This window comes from Oncorhynchus nerka, linkage group LG21, assembly GCF_034236695.1.
Source record: "Oncorhynchus nerka isolate Pitt River linkage group LG21, Oner_Uvic_2.0, whole genome shotgun sequence".
Classification (NCBI taxonomy): Eukaryota; Metazoa; Chordata; class Actinopteri; order Salmoniformes; family Salmonidae; genus Oncorhynchus; species Oncorhynchus nerka.
In genome coordinates, this window is record NC_088416.1 from 21,063,308 (window position 1) to 21,083,765 (window position 20,458).

At 45.0% G+C, this 20,458-nt stretch overlaps 2 protein-coding genes across 4 annotated transcripts; both read left to right on the forward strand.

Annotated features, from left to right (window-relative positions):
- Positions 1 to 341: 341 nt before the first annotated feature.
- Positions 342 to 5,017, forward strand: LOC115104071 (male-specific lethal 1-like 1). 3 transcript variants are annotated; one of them, XM_029625247.2, is made up of 9 exons: positions 342 to 444; positions 1,263 to 2,088; positions 2,489 to 2,694; positions 2,905 to 3,170; positions 3,374 to 3,438; positions 3,538 to 3,605; positions 3,780 to 3,904; positions 4,150 to 4,222; positions 4,340 to 5,017. In XM_029625247.2, exons 2-9 carry the CDS (start codon positions 1,411 to 1,413, stop codon positions 4,428 to 4,430), a joined length of 1,572 nt encoding a protein of 523 aa, XP_029481107.1. In that variant the 5' UTR covers positions 342 to 444; positions 1,263 to 1,410; the 3' UTR covers positions 4,431 to 5,017. The 3 variants fall into 3 exon arrangements, with proteins under 3 accessions (XP_029481107.1, XP_029481108.1, XP_029481109.1); XM_029625248.2 differs by lacking the exon at positions 342 to 444 and adding an exon at positions 470 to 803; XM_029625249.2 differs by lacking the exon at positions 342 to 444 and adding an exon at positions 846 to 1,148.
- Positions 5,018 to 5,114: 97 nt separating this feature from the next.
- On the forward strand, positions 5,115 to 19,877 carry LOC115104070 (protein CASC3-like). Its single transcript, XM_029625246.2, is given in 14 exon segments — positions 5,115 to 5,596; positions 8,509 to 8,533; positions 8,634 to 8,689; positions 9,623 to 9,829; positions 9,931 to 10,076; positions 11,204 to 11,377; positions 11,788 to 12,680; positions 13,254 to 13,315; positions 13,453 to 13,561; positions 14,999 to 15,043; positions 15,046 to 15,096; positions 16,501 to 16,703; positions 16,931 to 17,071; positions 17,836 to 19,877. Coding segments are annotated over 14 exon segments (2,337 nt in total). The 5' UTR covers positions 5,115 to 5,410; the 3' UTR covers positions 17,875 to 19,877.
- The last annotated feature ends 581 nt before the right edge of the window (positions 19,878 to 20,458 follow it).

The window sequence follows — 20,458 nt, forward strand, 5'->3', positions numbered from 1 at the left end:
AATCTTCCATCAACATAACTCCCTTACAAGATAGGGAATTTGGGGGCCCAGAATTGTCCTCTCCCCAAATAGAGAAGAGTCCAACATAATATCAAGCAAGCAGATGAAATGCCATAATGCTGTATCCATTCCACAGTACTTAAAAAAAAAAATTGCTGGTGACTGAGCCAGTTGCCAATTGGTTGCACCTAGTCCGCTTGTGAGTAGAGAAATAACAATTTCATCATGGTTGCATGATTGTACAAAAAAATATTAACTACAACAAATAGCAACAATCGTTCAAATTAGGTAGGAATATGCATTTGTCTTGGCCTTTTTATCCTTCAGAAATCCTTTGAAGTGCAACCGCTCACTAATTGACCAATCAGAGGCATGCATACGGGGAACGCATGCGCAATGTCATTATTTTTAAACGACCTGAGAAGGTGGGCATCAAGGCGATAGGTGAGTTCCAATGAGTACAGAGAACATCAAATAGACAGGTGGCCTTTAGTCATAAGTGTCAAGCACAATATGTTATAACGTTCAAGAGAAAAACGTAACTTTGTAAAGCGTTTAAAGTTAAAATGGCGTCAAATGAGACCGGGTTGGTTGAAGGCAAAGTGGCTGTCATTGTTTTGCTCTTTCCTGCGGACCTAAAATGGAGGACTTGGCTAACCAGCTAACGTAGCTAGCCAACTAAGCGACTGCAGCTCATCTGTTAACGTTTGTTATTCTAGGACTGTTTCCCTTGTAACCAAGCAATTGCCAGTCGCTGCATAATGTGTTCTCCAATCATCCGTTTTCTTTCAAACACCGGCTAGGTCAGTTATACACATCATTAGGCAACGTTAGCCGAATAAACTAAACTATTTAATGATTGTATTAGGGTAACGTTAGTTAACTACCTCGTCTGCGAGGCATGCACATGTGTTGTTGAGATGCAAGTCAGCTAATCTCCCTGGGTAGCTCGATTTTTGTTATTGTGTCACCTTGTCGGTTCATGTGTCAATATCATACAGATTATTCATGGACGTATAGAAATGTGTGAGGAGAAATTGTAATTGGTAGCTACCAGAGATTGAGAACACTAACGTCACTAGCAAAGTGGCTTTCTGTTTGGGCTATATCTGCTGTAAGAGAAGGTGCTGTGGCCAACTTGGTAAAAGGTGGCTGATTCCTGTATGTTTCAACATTTGATTTGAGTTAGTTTATACCTGATAGACACAAGGTTATGTTGAATTAACTGTGTGTCCATCTGACATCCCTCCCTTGTATTTCAGGCTTGCATGGACATCTAGACAGCCCACTGCTGAGGAGAAACGGCATCCACCGTGTGAGATCAAGCTCTTTGTGCCACCAACGCCCCTGTCAGGAGGACATTGGTGGGCGTTGGTTGGCAAGGGTTCTGTTTGTAGGGTTGCCACAACAATGACATCCACTGTGTTCCCAAGTGGAGGATATAAGCTGGACACAGTGGGGAAGATTGATTTGGTCAAAGCTCCAGCGGGAGGAACACCTGATTCCTTCAGCGGCCTGAGGAGGGAGCCAAGTGAATATGTCATCGGAGTCCCAAACGTGCTGGGCAGTATCCACAACAGCAGCGGCCAGCAGCTTCAGGGGAAAGCCAAGGTGGTGCCAGGACAGGGACAGGTTACCTGCAGGCCTGGATCTGGACAGAACCTTGGGCTTGGGTCGGGACAAGAGGAGAACTGGGTGAGCTTTGGAGCCCAAACTCCCCAGGGCAAACCGATGGGGGGCGAAGGCACCACACCAGTCAAGAGCAAGACACTACTAGGACAGACAAACAGCAATATGGGCAAGACGGACCTTGGAGTGCACAACACTATCAAACAGCCCCGGGACGATGTAGTGGGTGGCAGGGAGGTCAGAGGGGCTGCTACGGCAGCAGTCATAGGGGCACAGTCATCAGAACACAGCCCAGACTGCAAAAGAGGGAATATTAGGAAAGGGCCTGGTCACTCCCCTACACAGACCAGCTGCATACGCCAGATCCTCCTCCTCCAACTGGAACTCATTGAACAACAGCAACAGCAGCTCCAGTCCAAGAGTAAGGAGATAGATGACCTTAAAGCTGAGAAGGAAATGGTATGCTAGCAAACACTCCAAACACAAATGTATAACATTTCAATTGTCAAAACTGGTCAGCATATTTTGTGAAAAATTGAATTTTCCAGAATAACCAGCAGCAGGTATTTTCCCTCCAACCTAGGCCAGCTCCACAATGCCACCAGTGGTATTGTGATGTAATAGCAGTGCAGCACTATTATGACATCATTGTTTCTATCAAGTGTGATGTAATTGAAGTCAACTAAATCAGCCTCAAACACATTCAATATCTTTTTGTTGTACTCTTATGGACTGTACATCTCACAAGTGTTGAAGAGAATAGGCTTCCCTTCAAGACAAACTATTTAAATGCCAAATCATAAGGGGTATAAACCTCACTTTAGCCTCATTGACGTGGCGTGTTTTTTCACTACTGCAGCTCATGGAGCGGATCGAGCGCATGGAGCGCCGTCTGCGGCTAGGTAAGAAGGATGGGTGTGACCAGCACCCCACTCACATCCCTAGCCGGCAACAAGTCCAGGCAGCAACGCCAGGGACACCAGAGGGGCAGGGGCTGTCTGAGGGCCGCAGCAGCCATACACCCCGAACGCTGAATTTTGGCAGAGGAGGCAAGGGCCACAAACGGTAGGGCTCCACATTCAGGTAGAGGTAGCAATGTTTTTAATTATTTTTTTAGACTCCATGATATTACGTACTTCCTAGATGCATACATGGATATATATATATATATATATATATATATATATATATGTATGTGTGTGTACTGTAGATGCATGTAAAAAGCCCTTATTGTCCCTCAGGCAATTCCTCTAAAGGTTATGTTCTTGCCAATAGGCGTTTCCTCTTCCAGGACCCCAGGGCAGCCAAACGACGTGCCCAAGCCAAGGCTTCCCAGTCCCCACACAATGAGGCACTTCTCCCCAAAGAGGAGCCACTGGACGGAGGAGAGTTTTCAGATGGGTCTCCTGGAACCAGCTCGACTGTCACTGAGGAACTGGACTACCTGTCCACCACAGACATGTACCTGTGTCGCTGGCATGTGCCTCCCCCGTCACCAACTTCGCGAGAGCCCTCACCCAAGAAGGAGGAGCCTGTGGCCAGTGAGTGTTACAAATTGTTAGAAAATGGTTGTATTGAAACCAGCGCATAGAACAGCGCATAAGAAGGCTGAGACTTGGGCCTAAGTATGTTGGAATAGGCCACATTATTGCTTTTTGTTGCTGTATCTTTTGGGAAATGTGTGCTAAACAGGATTTGTAACAGTCCATGGGTGGTGGAATGACCTTTTCCCTCTTGTACACAGTTCCCTCATGGAAGGAAAACCTAATGGATCCCCTAGGAGAGGAGGCGGCATCTGATATCCCTGAGGTGGCTACTTGTCTTGCGCTGTGTGAAGCCCTAGGCTGGTGGAAGTCCAGATTGGACCCCTGGTCAGGAGGTCTAAAGTCAAACTGTTTTCTCTTACAGAATCTGGATGACAATGTCTTCCTGAAGCGCCACTTGAAGCATGAACTGGATGAGAAGAGAAGGAAGAGGTAAGGGAGGGCTGGAGTTTTCACTCGGCTTTGTTTGCGTGTCTGACCAACTCTTGCTATGAGTCGGTCTGTTTCTCTGGCATACCGCTTCTGCCTTTCTCCTTATTTTTGTGTGTCCCTTATTTTGACCTTCCGTCGCTGTGTTCTTCACTCTCCTTCGTTCACCTCCCATAGATGGGACATCCAGCGGATCCGTGAGCAGCGGATGTTCCAGCGACTGCAACAGCGCATGAACAAGAGGAAGGGTATCCAAGAGAGTGAGCCAGAAGTGTTCTCCTTCTACCCAGAAGCTGAGGATGGTAAGTCCACCTATACACTGAATTGTTAGATACTACTGCACTGTTGGAGCTAGGAATACAAGCATTTCGCTACACCTGCAATAACATCTGGGAAATATGTGTATGTGACCAATTACATTTTATTTTTTAGATCTTGCCAAAAATCAACTATCCTATAAGGAATGTTTGTTGAGATGTAGTCAGTAGAAATACTGAGCAGGGTCTTATACTCATTGCTTATGAAAGTGTTCTTTCTCTCTCCTCAGTGGAGTACCTCATGATTACCCCCCACCTTCCAGTGGTGGTGTTTGGACGACCTCTGCCAAAGCTGTCAAGACGGTGAGTTGAGTCATACGCACTGGTTCTTGAATTACACCAAGCTAAACATCACTTGAATACAATCAGAGTGCTTGCCTCTCAACCTAAACCCATGTGTTTCTCTATTCACCATTGAAGGATCTTTGACCTGCCCTGGCTGGATGAGCGGAGCCGCTGTCGAGTCGAGGTGCCCAAAAAGCAGACCCCCCACCGGACCTGCCGTAAATAAATCTGTCCTTTCCACCTGAGTCCAAGAGAGGAGACACCGGCTGGATTGGTGCCAGGCAGGACTCCTCTGTGTAAACGTCTGCCTTGTTATTTGGGAGAGGAACACACACAGGAGGTTGGGGAATTGCATGCCACAATCCCCTAAAATCAAAGGATGCACTGTGCCACAGTTTGGACATGGTTGCTGGACTGCAGAACATATCCTATAGTAGGGCTGGTTTGGAAGAAGATTGAGGGTGGTGTGGACTATCCAGGAAGAGCAGACATGTTTGTCTCCTCTAGATTCCCACTGGGTTCATTTGAGGACAGTTTTCCTCTTTGTCACTTCACCCCAGAAATCCCCAAGCTAAAAAGTTGTACAAACTGTTGACGTCATTCACATTGACATGCCAGAATGGCTGACTCCCATCTGTATGTGATTGCTGTTGCATCCTATAGAAAGGACATCTCCTGTTGGAGATAAAAGGGGGGGAAAAACATTGGACATTAGGAGAGTGAGATGGTTTGAAAGCGCTTCAGCAGCACTTATGGTTTGTGTTTCAAACAAGATGTTGAAATTTAAAAAACAAAAATGCTTTATGAACATAACTTGGTTTCTTTTGAATTGTGTCTGCCTGATTTGATAAGTGCAGGATATAAAATGACCTTGAAAGCACTGGAACATAATGGGAATTGGAAGAATTAGGTATGAGTGAAAGTGAATCTTTATCACTATCAATATATTGTCTCTGGTTAATAATTCATATTCATTCAACCTCTGAGATTGCAGGAGATTTATCATTTTGTTCACAGATATCATTTTTTAATCATTTCAAAATGCTTCAACCTATTAACGACACTTGCTAATTGAAAAGATAACTTGGCAGAAAGATTGAAATGCCTTGATTGAAAAAAGATCGAGTAGGCTAGGGCGGAATTGCGTAACTAACATTCACCCACAATTCCTGGCATTCTTCCGGTTTCCTTTATCTGATTCCTAAGATGGCGGACCGGCGACGTCGAAGGAGGCGCGCATCCCAGGACAGCGAGGAGGACGATGAATCTGGTTCGGGATCAGAAAGTGGAAAGTCCCTTTCTCCAACGGCAAAGCCCCGAGTACGGGACCCTGAACCAGTAGAGGCACCAGCTGTTCGTGTGGTGCCGGAAAAAGATGCTGAATCCGAGTGTGTGAGTCTTACTCCCGAGACGCGAAGCCGATCAATTAATAGGACTTGATTAGTTGGATAACTAGCTAACTCGGCTAACGTTAGCGTGATTGCTACTAATTCATGGCTGGGTCAACAAGTCACCCGGCTATGGGAATGGAACGGTGTCGGGCGGATAGTTGTCCGGTGTTTAGGCCAAGTCATATCCCCATGTTTTGAGTTTGCCACGTCCAGCTAATGTTTCTCATAAATCAACAAACTAGCTCATGTTCGGCCGGGAGCCGTCTGCAGCGCCAAATCGTAAACTAACGTTGGAGCTAGCTAACTTTGTTTTGTAATTTTAGCTTAGAATGTTTAACCATTCGGTAACGCGTTACCAGCGTGGTATCTATAGGGAAGTGTTTAATTTAGCTAAATAACGTTACTGTACTATCAGTGTTTGTAGTTAAGCTCTTGCCAACTACTGTACTAGCTAGTAGTAGCTATGCTAATGTTAAATCCAAAGGGAGCTTTGATATTGTTGAGTTATTCCACCACTGACTGTGAAAATGTGACCATAATTAACGTCGTTAACTAGTTACGATATTTACCCCCACCAATCACGCCTCATTTTAAAGTCATTTTCTTGTCCAGTAATCAGTAAAGAACTTGACTTCACCCTCTTGTTTTGAATGGCCACCACTACGCCAAAGCTTGTTGATATTTATCGAAATCCCCAGTGATGTGAGGAATCCATGTTTGGCACAGTGAATGGTTGTTTGATTATATTTTTATTTGACTTGGACAGTGCACATTAATCAACGTTTCAGTAAAAGTGCACTTTTTAGTCAGCCAGCTAATTTTCAACTGCAGTCCCAGGGCAGGTTATTAAAAACAACAATACAGACAATGAGCAGTGAGCACTTGCAGAGCAACATAGGACAAGCAACACGTAGCACGCAGACTGAGCAATGGCACAAAAAGCAACAAAATACATCAAAGCAACAGTTTCCACACCTCACAAGCTATAGCATGGAAAGTGGCAATATACAACTACGGTTTATGTTCACAAGTCTGATTGGCCTTTAGCCATGTTTTGTTGAGGTGTGATGGGTTGTGTGTGTCTGGTGGCAGTGTGTTCCAGACATGGGAAGCTCTCACAGAGAAAGCAGGTTGATTAAATGTGCTCATGAACTCATGCTTTCTGAGGATGTAACAGTGATGATGGCTATTGGGCTTCCTATCAAGCACTTTGAGAGCCAGTTTGTAGACGGACTGAATGGGTTTTAATGTTGTACAGCAAGCTTGGGCCCAACTAATCAAGTAGTATGTTAAGATGTGTATCATAGATTTGACTTACAGTTTTGCTACCTCCTAGTCAAACAATTTCGTATAAATCGGAAATTAGCTAGGTTGAATTTGTTTTTTTGGGGCACCCTTTTCACCTGCTCTTTACGAGAGGTTGGACTCAAGTATGATGCCACGGTACTTAAAATCGGATACCACCTGACAGACATCTGGCTCAGGATCATCAGTTGCCCTCTTTGAGAAGAACATGCAGACTGTTATATATTTTTTAAACTTTGAGATGCAAACATGAGGCACTTTGTAACCTGGACCATTACAGTAGTGAGTTCTTGTGCAGCTTGTTTGCTCTTTGCATGCATATCACTATAATTTGTATACATTTAAACTTCAGACCCAGCACAGACAGAAGACAGGCTGAACAGTACTGATCCTTGGGGCACGTCCACCTCATAGCTGATAGTGGTCGACAGCTCATTGCTCACTCTGACACACTGGGTTCTGCCTTTTCAAAGTATGAGCTCATCCATCTCAAGGCGTCAGGGGAGAAGTTAAAACTTGGGACAGTTGTGATGAGAACCACATGGTTAACAGTGTCAATCTTTCCTTCGGTCTAGAAATACAGCCCCAACAATGCCCCCTTTGTCCATCTTGGACTTCACATTTTCCAGAAGAAAGCAGTTGGCCCTTTCTGTGGTGTGTTTTGCTCTGAAGTCAAACTGAATGGAGTGTAATGTGAAGGGGCTGTTGAGGTTGGCAATCAGTTGCTCTGCTACACACTTGTCAGCAACCTTCGACACCACAGGTACTTTACTAATGGGCCTGTTACTCACTTCAGCAGGGTCACCTAATTTAAAGATGGATGTTATTATGGCCAACTTCCAGACCCTTGGAAACACCCCATGACCAATAGATGTGTTGGTGACCTTGGTAATGGGGCCAATGACTGACTCAACCTTTTTTTTTTTTATCAACATAATTGGTGAAGCAAAGGGAAATTCTAAATTGATCTGGGAGAATCTAAGACTACAATGACACTGCAAAAAGACTAGACATCTATGTGAAAGACTAGACATCTATGTGAATGACAGTCTAACACAGGATGCATTAGCAACAGCCTTCAATTTCTCATTTTTTTAGTGTCAAGGTACTGACGCAGAACCTCTCCGCTGGTTTCTTGGGCTCAGCACTAGTGAAGGACACTCAACCTGTCTTCATCATAAGGGAGGTTTCTGAGTCAGAGGTGAACAAGGTGATTAGCTCACTAAAGCCAAATATGTGTTTGGGCTGGGCTCTAGCTTCCACAAAAACTACAAGGATCCTTGGCCTGTGATTTCTTTCATCGCCTTATTTCTCAACATGGTAAACCTATGTCTGTCATGCTCTCGTTGTTTCATCAGTTTCCCAATTTCTCCATTTAGCCAAGGAAGGGTGCTCTTTTGGCCAGGTTTGGATTAGATTTTGTTTAGGAAACCATTTATTGTAGTCAGTCTGGGTTGTGGATAGAAAAACCTGTCCGCTTCCACATCTGTGTAGAGTTGGTATCATGTGGTATCATGTTTGCCTGTCAATGGTGTGTAGGCTACATACTGTTGCTATTTGTTGTCGGTTCAGTCGCATTGTTTGACTAGTGTTATCCTTTCTTAACAGGAAAGTGAAGATGGTGTAGGAGAAGGTGAGTCAGTGTTTGTTGATGCAATCCAATGGCCTATCTATCTAGAATGATGCACGCATCTGAGGCATTTCCCACAGTTGATGTTTGTTTATTTTTGCAGCTGTCCTTTCTGACTATGAAAGCGCAGATCCTGAGGAGAATGGCTCCCATTCAGAGGTAAGTTGCCATTGCTGAACAGAGTTATGCTTTAGGGAAAAATTTGAATGTAATTAAAAAATATAAAAAAATTGCATGGGCAAAATAGTATGACTAACCAGGTTGTTTGAATTTCAGTAATGCAGGCTTCAATGAGCCTACCACAAGGTTCCTCATTCTCCCAACAGAATATCCCAACAAATAGATTGGAAAGATCATGATGTTTCTAACTTCCAAAGTATTTTTGAAAATGGTTTTGTGTATCACCATGAAACGAGAGTCCCTCCAGGATTTTTCTATTCTGAGACCCCCCCCCCCCCTTTTTTTTTGTTTGTTAAATCAACAATTCCTAGTATATTATTTAAGGGCTTGCAAATTTGACCAATCCTGCACTATTACCTCATAAAACAGTGAAATTATCGTATACAACTGACCGATCACCACACTTAAAAAGGGCTCACAATTTTAATTCCACTGCACATTTACTGCATAATATTGTTCAATTAAGCACACATCACAAGCTTTTCCCTCATCAGTGCATTTTTGTAACAAATTTGACAATCATTGCATATTGCCATGCAAAATGTCAGAATTGCTGCAGCGAAATCCTGGAGGGACTGAAGAAATGAGCAGGTTTCAACCATTGATACAGGTACCAGTATTTCGGAACATAGACCTTCTGCATTGTAGCAGCCCCTATTTGCAGGATACAGAAAAATAAAAACATTAACAATTGATGTACTCGTGCATTGCAATGCCTATGATGGTACTGGAATCCTCTTAATGAGGTCTTAACTGTGGTTCTGATGTGAAGCTTAATTTGTCCACTATGCATGGACGGTTTTGACTGCAATAAGTAGGACTCCAAGGATATTTGCGTTGAGCTCTCTGACAGTATCTTGATAATGATACACATGGAGCAAACTAACTCAAGTCTTGTGTTTTCTCTCTCAGGGAGGTGAGGAGGAGGAGGAGGAAGAAGAGGTCCCTCCACCGGCTGCTGGGCCCAAACCCACTCCTGCTTCTGACACCCCTGCTGCAGAGGGGGAGCTGCAGGAAGGAGGGGGAAAGGATGAGGAGGGTGAGAAAAGTATGAGGAAAGAAGTGAAGTGTGAAGACAAAGGCAACCTGGCAGGGGAGCGTCAAAGCGGGGATGGACAGGTAAGATGGTTAATTGAAAAGAAAATGGGAGTTGAGGAATCGCATACAAATATAGGCCTCTTGGTCAATCATTTTGAGTAATTCTACTCTTGTGTGACTAGGAAAGCACAGAAGACTCTGAGAATAAAGGCGCTAAACCAGGCCAGAAGCTGGATGATGACCAGGATCGTAATAACCCAGCCTATATCCCCCGTAAGGGAATGTTCTTTGAGCACGACGTCAGAGGAAATGCACAGGAGGAGGAACGGTAAGGGGGAGCGTTTAACCTTTTTATCCATTAAATGCTTTTCGTTCAACTGGAACTAGCCAAACGTGACCAACAACCACACAGAAAGGAGGAATAACTCCTACTAATCAGGGATGCAAACTAGTCACCTTTCGATGAATTTCGTCGTTTTGAATCCAGAATAGGTGACCCATGTGATTCGTGTAGATCCGATGAGAAATGTTCGGGGATAGAGGCGGAGGCTTTGGATCACTACTGGCTGTAAGCGAACGAGTGATGGGCGTTTGGAGCTATACTGGCTGTATCCCAGGCTCAGCCTATCGTTCACAAAACAGAATGCAAGCACGCGACTGAAAATAGACAACCAATGGGCGAGTTACAGCATCAGCGCACACTCTGAAAAGACGGCGGAAGAGTGGAAAGGCAGCTTGCGCGTCTCCTGAACGATAACGAGGTAGGTAAGAAGCCTGACCACGGTGGTGATGAAGCTTATGTACTGAGCTGTAACCTGAAAACAGCCGGCAATTGGAAAGTTTGAGGTGAGAAAGGGTTGGAACAAGTATTGTTAGCATTAAGTAGCTTGCTAGCTGGGGGGGGGGTTGATTTCATTTGTTACAAAGTGAACGTTATTTTTGCACACTGAGCCTGTTGCACCTGATTGATGTCATCTATAGTGGCCACTATAATAGAGCAAACACGGAATGCTTGTTTGTGTCATGCATTCTACTTAAAATATTTAAAAAATCCCCAAGTGTAATATTTAGATGTGTGTGGTCACAAGTGTTCTATTATGAAGGCTGTCATGGCAGTGTGTTGTTTTTTTTCTCAAGACTTGAGTGTAATTTGCTGTAAAGTCTAGGCAACCAGTAACATTGGCTTGCTTTCTTTACATTTTTTAGCTGTGAGTTAGGTTCACATGAACCACTTATTTTACACTCAGACTGATAATGTAGATCATATTCTTTGTTTAATTAGTTAAAACCTGCATTTCCCCCTAGCAGGGATTTTTTTTAGCATGTTTCAGTGCAACAACAAAAACGTCACCTTTTTGGGCCCTCACCAGTTTGTATCCCTGAGTAATAGATGGGTGTTGTTTCATTGGTAAACCTGTTTATTGATATATTTGTGGCTTCTTTCCTGTCCTCCAGGCCTAAGGGTCGTAACAGGAAGCTGTGGAAGGATGAGGGTCGCTGGGAACACGATAGGTTCAGGGAGGAGGAGCAGGCGCCCAAGTCACGTGAGGAGCTGGTTGCGATCTATGGCTATGACATCCGCAACGGAGGTGTCTCCAATGAGCGGTCCTATAGACAGCGCAAGCCCAGGTACTACTAACCCTTCAACTCTATTGACCCAGTGTTCAAATCCCCATGTCCCTGACAGCCTGTAACACTAACCACCAGTACCGTCTATCGTGCCAATTTATATTAACAGGCACAATGTCATCCCCTTACAATGTCATCTCGCGAAAAACCGCAATGGTTAACTACAGGGGTGGCAATAATGTTGGCATGAGGGTCACGTTGAGGTAAAAATAGATAGTGAAGAGCTTTTTGCAGGACAGAAAAGGGAAAATTCTTTGAAAATATATAGGTCCCCATTTATAATTTCTACATACTTACTATCTCTTTTTAGATGTAAAAAAAACAACATAATCTGGCCCACGTACCATAGTTTGCCCATTGCTGGTCTACTTGCAGCCTTTCCTCACACTAGCTGCCTCCTCCCCCTGCAGACACAGCACCTCTCCAGTCCGGGACAAGCGCTGGCAGGACGGAGACTGGGAGAGGCCTGTCCATACCTCCTGGCAGCAAGGAGGGAACCCCAACAGCCGTAGCGCCCCCCCAGCCGTGGCCCTGCAGCAGTCTGGTCCTCCCCCCTCAGCAGCCCCAAACACCCAGCGCAGCAACAACCCCCCCAGGCCCTCCTCCCACCCCCCACCCCGGGGCTTCCAGGGCAACCGCCCTCCCCAGGCCCACCACAGGAATGACCGAAACCAGGAGTCCCAACGGCCAGGCCCCAAGGCCCACCCCGCCGAGCCCCTCCAGACCCGGAGTTTACCGCCCATGGAAGGGGAACAAGGCCCCAGGGGCCGGGGGAACAGAGGGGCCCATACAGAGCGCAGCCCTTCGGTCGTGGTGGAAGAGGTCCGCAGCGAGGAGGATGACGAGCGCAACACAACTACAGTGACAACGTCACAGTCCGTGTACTACAATCGCCACTACAGTGGCAAGGGAGATCGCGAAAGGGACTCTGCGCCACCGCCACGACGACAGGAGCAGCAGCGAGGGGGATCTGCTCCTCTGGCAGACAACCAGGTTACCCACGATGCCTCCCCGGCTCCAGAGCGCCCCGTGGAGAAGAAGTCGTATTCCCTAGCCAGGAGAACTCGCACCCGGGCCACTGAGCTGGGCAAGCAGGCCTCTCTTGAGGAGCCTGCCTCCACCGTCTCTTCCTCGGCCCTGAAGAGTGAGCCGTGGCATGGCCCCGGTCAGAGTAAGGGGGATGCTGGAGACAGCAGCCAAGGGACAGTACTCACAGGGTTGGACCAGGACCTGACCAGACTCAGCCTGGCTGGACCGAACTGGCCCCAGAACCCATCTTCGTATCTACGCGCTGAGATGAGGGGTGAGCCTTCTCTTTTGTTCTCTCCTTTCTCGCTCGCTCTACCTTTATTTTTTTTATTTGGAGTATTATGTAGTGACACACACCCTCTCAGAGCTCCAGCCGCACTGTTACAAGCAGCTCAGTCACCACTGCACCAGCAGCCCAGGTGAAGCTAAGCAGCAGCTCCCTGGTGCAGCACTGAGTTGGTTGGTCGGTCAGTCGCTGACCGTTCAGTGTGGCTGGTTGACATAATGAGGCCATTGCAGTCAGTGTGGAGCAATGTGGGCAGACAGTAGTGTGGGAATGGAAGTCTCTCTCTCCTAAGCCTTTCACGTAGTCTGGAGCCTGGGAGGTTTTTATCATGCAATACATTGGAAATAAAATGTACTTTTGGCACCCAAGATTTAGTGCCTCAAGTACACATTTTGTCAGGACAGAAACCCTAGTTAGAACTACACATTGGTAGCTGTTTTGACATGAAGCTTATACGATGTAACGTGTTCCTCACTGTAACTAACTAAACAGCAGCAGTTGATCAGTTAGTTGGATTTGTTTTACTTGCGTGTTGTCGACCCTTTTCTCGTCTCGTTGCAGGCATCCCTAACTCTATACACATGGGTGGAGCACCTCCACAATACAGTAACATAGAAGAGCTGGTGAGTAGGCCTGCTTGTGTTATGTACCAAGATGAGTTTGTCATTTTTATATGTTGCCTTCAAGGGGAAATCTGGCATTTTGTACCTGACATTTTGAGTGGTTCGGTTAGCTCTCATCCTCTTTCTCTCCATCTCAGGGAGCTGGTAACCGGGCAAAGCGGTACTCGTCCCAGCGCCAGAGGCCAAGCCCGGAGCCCGCTCCTCCTATGCACATAGGGGTCATGGAGGGCCACTACTACGAGCCCAGTGAGTCAGTGCCACACACTACCACCAGAAGGCAGGGCACAACTGAAAACACACACACTAGCCGGTGTCTTTGTCCATAGGCTCAGAGCCAGGCTCTGGTAGAATCAGTACTAAACTATAACATGTTTTAGCTGCATTAAAAAGCTGTTTTAAAATGTTTAAACTGTTTTGAGAGGTTAGTTAGAATGGTAGGGTACGCGGGTATCTGTGGAGCTGTCATAAACACGTAGCTTATTTTGTTATAGTTTAACACATGATTACTTGATTGCCACGTCAGATACTTTTGTATATATAGTGTATGTGGACACCTCTTCAAATCAGTGGTTATGGCTTTTACAGCCACTCCCGTTGCTGACCGGTATTACATTGAGCACACAACCATGCAATCGCCATAGACAAACGTCAGTAGAATGGCCTTACTGAAGAGCTCAGGGACTTTCAACGTGGTCAAATTTTTGCCCTGCTAGAGCTGCTCCGGTCAACTGTAAGTGCTGTTATTGTGATGTGGAAATGTCTAGGAGCAACAACGGCTCAGGCGTGAAGCGGTAGGCCACACAAGAATGGGACCGCCGAGTGCTGAAGCGGGTAAAAATCATCATTCCTCGGTTGCGTCACTCACTACCGAGTTCCAAACTGCCTCTGGAAGCAACGTCAGCACAAGGACTGTTCGTCGGGAGCTTCATGAAAGATCTAAGATCACCATGTGCAATGCCAAGCGTCGCCTGGAGTGGCGTAAAGCTCGCCGCCATTGCACCAGTGGAAACGCATTGTCTGGAGAAATGTCCGACAGGCGAATCTCGGTTTGGCAGATGCCAGAAGAAAGTTACCTGCCCCAATGCATGAATATGGTCTGGGGCTGTTTATCATGGTTCGGGCTTGGCCCCTTAGTTCCAGTGAAGGGATAACTTAATGCTACAGCTTAACTTACATTCTAGAATATTCTGTGCTTCCAACTTTGTGGCAACAGTTTGGGGAAGGACCTTTCCTGTTTCAGCATGACAATGCCCCCGTGCACAAAGTGAGGTCTGTACAGAAATGTTTTTTGTTTTGAGATCTGTGTGGAAGACCTTGACTTGCCTGCACAGAACCTTGACCTCAATCCCATCGAACACCTTTGGGATGAATTAGAAAGCCGACTGCGAGCCAGGCCTAATCGCCCAACATCTGTGCCTGACCTCACTAATGCTCTTGTGGCTGAATGGAAGCAAGTCCCCGCAGCAATGTTCCAACATCCAGTGGTAAGCCTTCCCTGGAGAGTAGAGGCTGTCATAGCAGCAAAGGGGGACCATCTCCATATTAATGCCTATGATTTAGGAATGTTTGAAAATCAGGTGTCCACATACTTTTGGTTTGGTCGTGGCGTTGTAAACATGAGTGTAAACGTGAGTGTAAACGTGAGTGTAAACGTGAGTGTAAATGCTATATTGTCTCCTGCAGTGTCTTACCAAGGACCAATCTATTCCCACGGTGACAGCCCCGCCCCCTCCCACCCCAGGGCATTCTGGTCCAGCCTGAGATGCACCTCCCCCACCCAGGTTAGTGTCTGTCAACTTGCTGCCAGGGAAATACATGGTGTGGGTAGCAGTTACCCCTCAACTAAGATGACAGATATGAACTTGGCCTGGAGTCTTCGCTGGCAAAAAAACAAAAACAATGACAAGCTTTCTTGAACATCACTTACCTAGTGCATAATCACCATGCAAGTGAAGACATGTTCAATCAACTCGGTAATAGTATTCCTTAAATTCTCTTAACTCTCAAATAAATTGTTATTCTTACTGGATTAATGAAGAAAAATAACTACTTTGTATAGTGCTTTTCAACGAGTGTTTCACGTCATAAAAAGTTGACTCAAGTGCCTCCAGACTAGGGATGTGAAAAATGTACAATTTGTCTTTAACCATTTTTTTTAACGATAAGAGAAAAAAAACATAAAATGACATGTGAATTCACAATGCAGATATGGTTATTCATATGACCACTAGGGGGCAATGGCGCTCAATCCACCCCAGTCATGGCTGCCAGACGGCGCTCACCTTACTGCTGTACCCCACCCACTCAGCAATGATGGTAGGCTCTCTCCTGTGAGCCTCTTCTCCATGCTCGGTGGTCAGCACATGGGACTTAATGTCCCGCTTCTCATCAATGTGATGGCTCGTGGCAATGATGTATGACCGCGTGTTCAGATTGCAGAGCAATCATTGTACAATTTCACTTTCCGGGGCTTCAGTTTTTCTTGTAGTCTGGTTCTAGATATACAATCAGGGCATTGAAGCCGACATCCTCTACCATTGACAATGGCTGCATATTAAGTGCAATAGTTTCTGTAATCAGCGCTGTTATTTTCTCCATCCCTTATCGCACTTCTTTTCTTGTTGAAGATCCTGTCTTTTGTTGGGGTCCTGTGCTGCTGCCAGCAATGTTTCGAGTCTCGCGGTGCCTCCCTTTCAGATAGTTGAGCATTGTACCTGTACTGTCATTGTCGCTCAATTCCGCTTTTGCAAAGGTTGCATTTCACTACCTAATTTAACCTCTAATTATTGCCTTTCGGGACTTTGCTGCTGTCGCTTCCCTGTCTCACTCTGACATTTTCCCAACTGTTAGCAATGATGATGTGCGGCGGCGCGCTTTATATTCGTGGCAAATAATTCCGAAGATTCATATCTCCTAACGTTACAGCATTGTTGCGTTAGGTATGTTTATTTTTTCCCATTTATGATGACTGGTGACCTTTTTTAATGGTAGTTGTGATAACTAACTGCACTGTGATTTTAATTGTGTGTGTGGGGGGGCTGTTTTTCAGTGAAGGATTTTTTTCAAAATGTTTACAATTTCATTTAAATGGCCACTTCTACTCCTGACCAGAAATGCCAGTATGGTATTGGCTACTGTGTGGGTCTGTCTGGTCACACCCATGAACCCCTCCTGTCTCCCCTCAGGTCTACACCCCCACCAGTCGAGCGGCCCCATGCCCAACCCGGCTCTCTACGCTGCTCCCCCTGTCTCCATGTCCCCTGGACAGCCCCCTCCACAGCAGCTGTTGGCCCCGCCATTCTACCCTCCGCCAGGTGTCATGACCTTTGGGAACACCAACTACCCCTACCCGGCAGGCGCCACCCTGCCCCCCATGTACAACCCCCCGGTGAGACCTCTGCCCTCGACACCATTAGCTACCATATCTGCATGTCAAATGTTGCTATATATTCTACCCAGTGCAACATTATTGTTGCAATATTCTGTCAGCTCTGCAATTCTTGGCAAATTTATAAGGGGTGTTCAACTCTACCGTTAACATTTAGGAATGTGTAGCACATGCTACAAACATACTGGTGTTTACACTCCTACATAAACCGTTTAACCTCCCCTCAGGCCCAGTCGCAGGTGTACGGCCAGTCGCAGGTGTACGGTGGGGTGACTTACTACGACCCGATGCAGCAGCAAGCCCAGCCCAAACCCTCGCCTCCCCGGCGTTCCTCCCAGCCCGTCACCGTCAAACCTCCCCCACCAGAGGTAGGGTACGGCCCGGAGTGAGCCCCAAACCCCAGCGACCCAACAACTGGCAAGTCTTCAGTCTCTCACCCACTCGCCCAATCAAACACCAATACTTAGACCTGCCTCAGTCCTAACTGGATGAGCTGGTGTGAGAGTAGGACAAAAGGGTTATGTTATTTCAAAATGTTGGTCATGTTGAAAGTCTGTTTTGGTGGGTGGGTGAGGAGTACGGAATAGGTCTGTGTAGGTGTAGGTCACACTACCGTAGCCATAAATGTGTCTGTGTTCCTCTCATTTATTTTTTTTTGCCCCCGCTCAAACGTAGGCTACATGTCTAAATCAAATGGTGTTTTTGCCTTGGACACGTGTGAAGGCCAGTGGCTCTGAGTCGGAGGAAAGCAGCTGAATGTGTGTTCAGATCTCTGCTCTCCAGTTCGTTATGACAGACGAGCTCCTCTTATCCCCTAGAGCTCCTCCTAAAACTGCCTTCAAACTGATGTCTCTTTTTGAAATTTGAGTGGACACACACACACACTCTACAGAGACATGATTCCAAATCCCAGCAGAGATGTGCTTTGGTGCAGAGGTAACCTGCAAACAAACGAATGCCCAACACCTAGCTGCGTGAGAATCTCAAGACTTTTCCAATGAGCTCAATTGTAATTGCTGAACCATGCGTTCATGTCTCTCTCACCTCCCTCTTTCCTGCCTAATCCAAAGCTTGTGCGACAGAACAGTTGCGCTGATTTGTCCCGTTTTTGCTATTTTTCCCGTCTCTCCAGGACCGGAGTGGGAAGGTCAGTCAGGAGGTCAGATCCTAGCACGACGTTCCGAATGACTACGCCAGTCGGAAGAGAGCGAGGGACAGGGAGACTGGGTCTGCAATAGAGGACCAGCACCACCTGTGGAGCGGATGATGAATAGAGTTTTTATCTGCCTTGTGTTCAGGTGCACCATTGGTCGGTCGCCCGCAATGCTGAAGGGTTTTTGCTGTTTTAGTTCACCTACCAGTGTTTTGCCTCTGAGTGGAGTGCTGTCTTAAAAACCCATTAAAATGTAACCATATAAAACTGTTAAAGAATGCTCTTGGTAACAACTCCTCTTTAAACATTACTTGACACCGATGACGACATTCGTAGAATTTTGTTCCTTCTAATAGAATAACTGTAGGTATATTCATGCAAAAAATGTAAGCTCGAACAAATGTTTAGGACTGGGTTAAATGTGTCATGTGAGTGTTATGGAGAGTTATAACTGGGATAGGTAGTCATTTTATGTGGGCTAGCTAGAGCTGTGTTCGTCCCACCCACCAGACAGATTCTACTCCAGTGTTTCCGGAACCCTCCATAGCTAAAAAAAAAAATGTTTTTACATTTACACTCCCCTACGTATTTATTTGGACAGTGAAGCAAAACTTTAAATGTCTCTACTCCAGCGTTTTGGATTTGAGATCAATGTTTCATACGAGGCGGCAGTACAGAATGTCGTCCTTCTGTTTAATTTAAGGTTCTTTTAATAAATATTTGTTCCTTTTTTTTTGTTGAAATGAAAGCACTATGTATCTAGTCCAATCAAATGAAATATTTGAATCTCATCTAAATGCTGGAGTAGAGACAAATAATACAATTTTGCTTCACTGTCCAAATAAATACGTGGAGGAGTGTCTCATTTCATCTCACAACAGCATCGTAGGTCTTAGTTTTTATTTTATGATTTTAAGTCTCGTTAACGCACTTTCTTTTTTAGATAAAGAATAAATCCTATATACAAATGGTGCTAACCTATAGCTAGTACCCTAGAATTTCAACATGTTCTTTTCCATTTCTCTTGATACCTTCCACATTGTACTGTTTTTTTTGTTGTTGTTTAAACGTATTACTGTATTACCAGAGAACCATTTAACTTTGCCTGAAACTGATGTACTTGACAGTGCTACTGCTTGGTGATAGCTTTCTCTAATGTAAGTGTGTATATAGATAAATGTATATTAAAGCCTGTGGCTTAAATTCGTATAAATACTACCACCTTGTTATCAAATTAATACTGTCACAATGAACAAAAGTCTGCAGGGATGTCCAGTCTTTTCTGTATACATGGTTATGGATGGATAAAAAATAAATTTTAAAACGTCTGGCTTTTGACATTTTAAATGGTGGTTTGGAGGTTTGCTTTTTCCTTATTTCCTCAGAATCCTTTTTGTAAAAGTAGAGTGACTGGTGTGGCCACTCTACCACTAAACTGGATCTGATTGGTCTGTTTGCATAACATACTGCATATCTGAAGAAAAAAAAATCCTTTTACTACTGCGTTTTACACAGGCAGCCCAATTCTGAGCGTTTTCCACTAATTGGTCTTTTGACCAATCACATCAGATATTTTTCAGATGTGATTGGTCAAAAGACTTTGAATAGAAGTCTAAAAGCAACCTAACAAACCTCTACAATACATGCATGTTATACATACATAGATATGATTGTGAAAATAATTCAGTTGGTGCTGGTGGCTGCAAGCTGTTATAGTAAGTCTGCCTGGAAAAGGGCAGGTTATTGATGTATCTTTAAATTGGCTTTATCTTTTCTTAAACTACTGAATCAGTATAAACTGAATTGAGTTGTATTAAGTTATTTGTTTAGAAATGGCTGGTAATGTTATTTTAAATATTTTATTTTCTCTGCCTTAAGAATAAATTGGTTTGAAATGTTTAAATTTTAAATGACTAGACCTGCCAACACTGAGGGCTTGTTTCATAGATGTTTGAATATAAAATGTTTCTTTGTGGAGCAAATTTTGTTTAGACAGGAATATTAAACAAAGTATAGGATAATGATTGTCGTGTGGTTGATTTGAAGTTAATTCAATGGCTACCACTGGATGGCGACATTGCCAAGCCTTCAGACTGACTGCATGGTACTGCGTTTCTCATGTAGGCCTATTAAACATTTAAATCATTCACAAATCAACTACTATATGTACTATTTAAATGAGTCATTTACCAGACACTCTTATCCAGAGAAACTTACAGTATCCAGTGTGTACATTTTCATACTGGTCCCCCGTGGGAGTCAAACCCACAACATTGGTGTCGCAAACACCATGCTCCACCAACGGCCATACGGGACTACCTATCTACGAACTGATGGCCACAATTCTACAAGTCAGAATACTCAATGATACAATTTGCCCTTTCCAGTTGACCCTTAAGTTAACATGACTTGAGTCCAGCCATCACATGAAAATTAAATTAGTTGCATTTCACTTTTGTATTATAATGGGGCCATTGATGGATGGTAAAATGGCCCACTTATAATGGCTGGGGCCTGTACTGAGACTGAAAGGCCTCTTGCTGTGGAGCTACAGAGATGAGTGACAGCTTGATGGCAAGAGACATTAACGGGTCAATTTTGA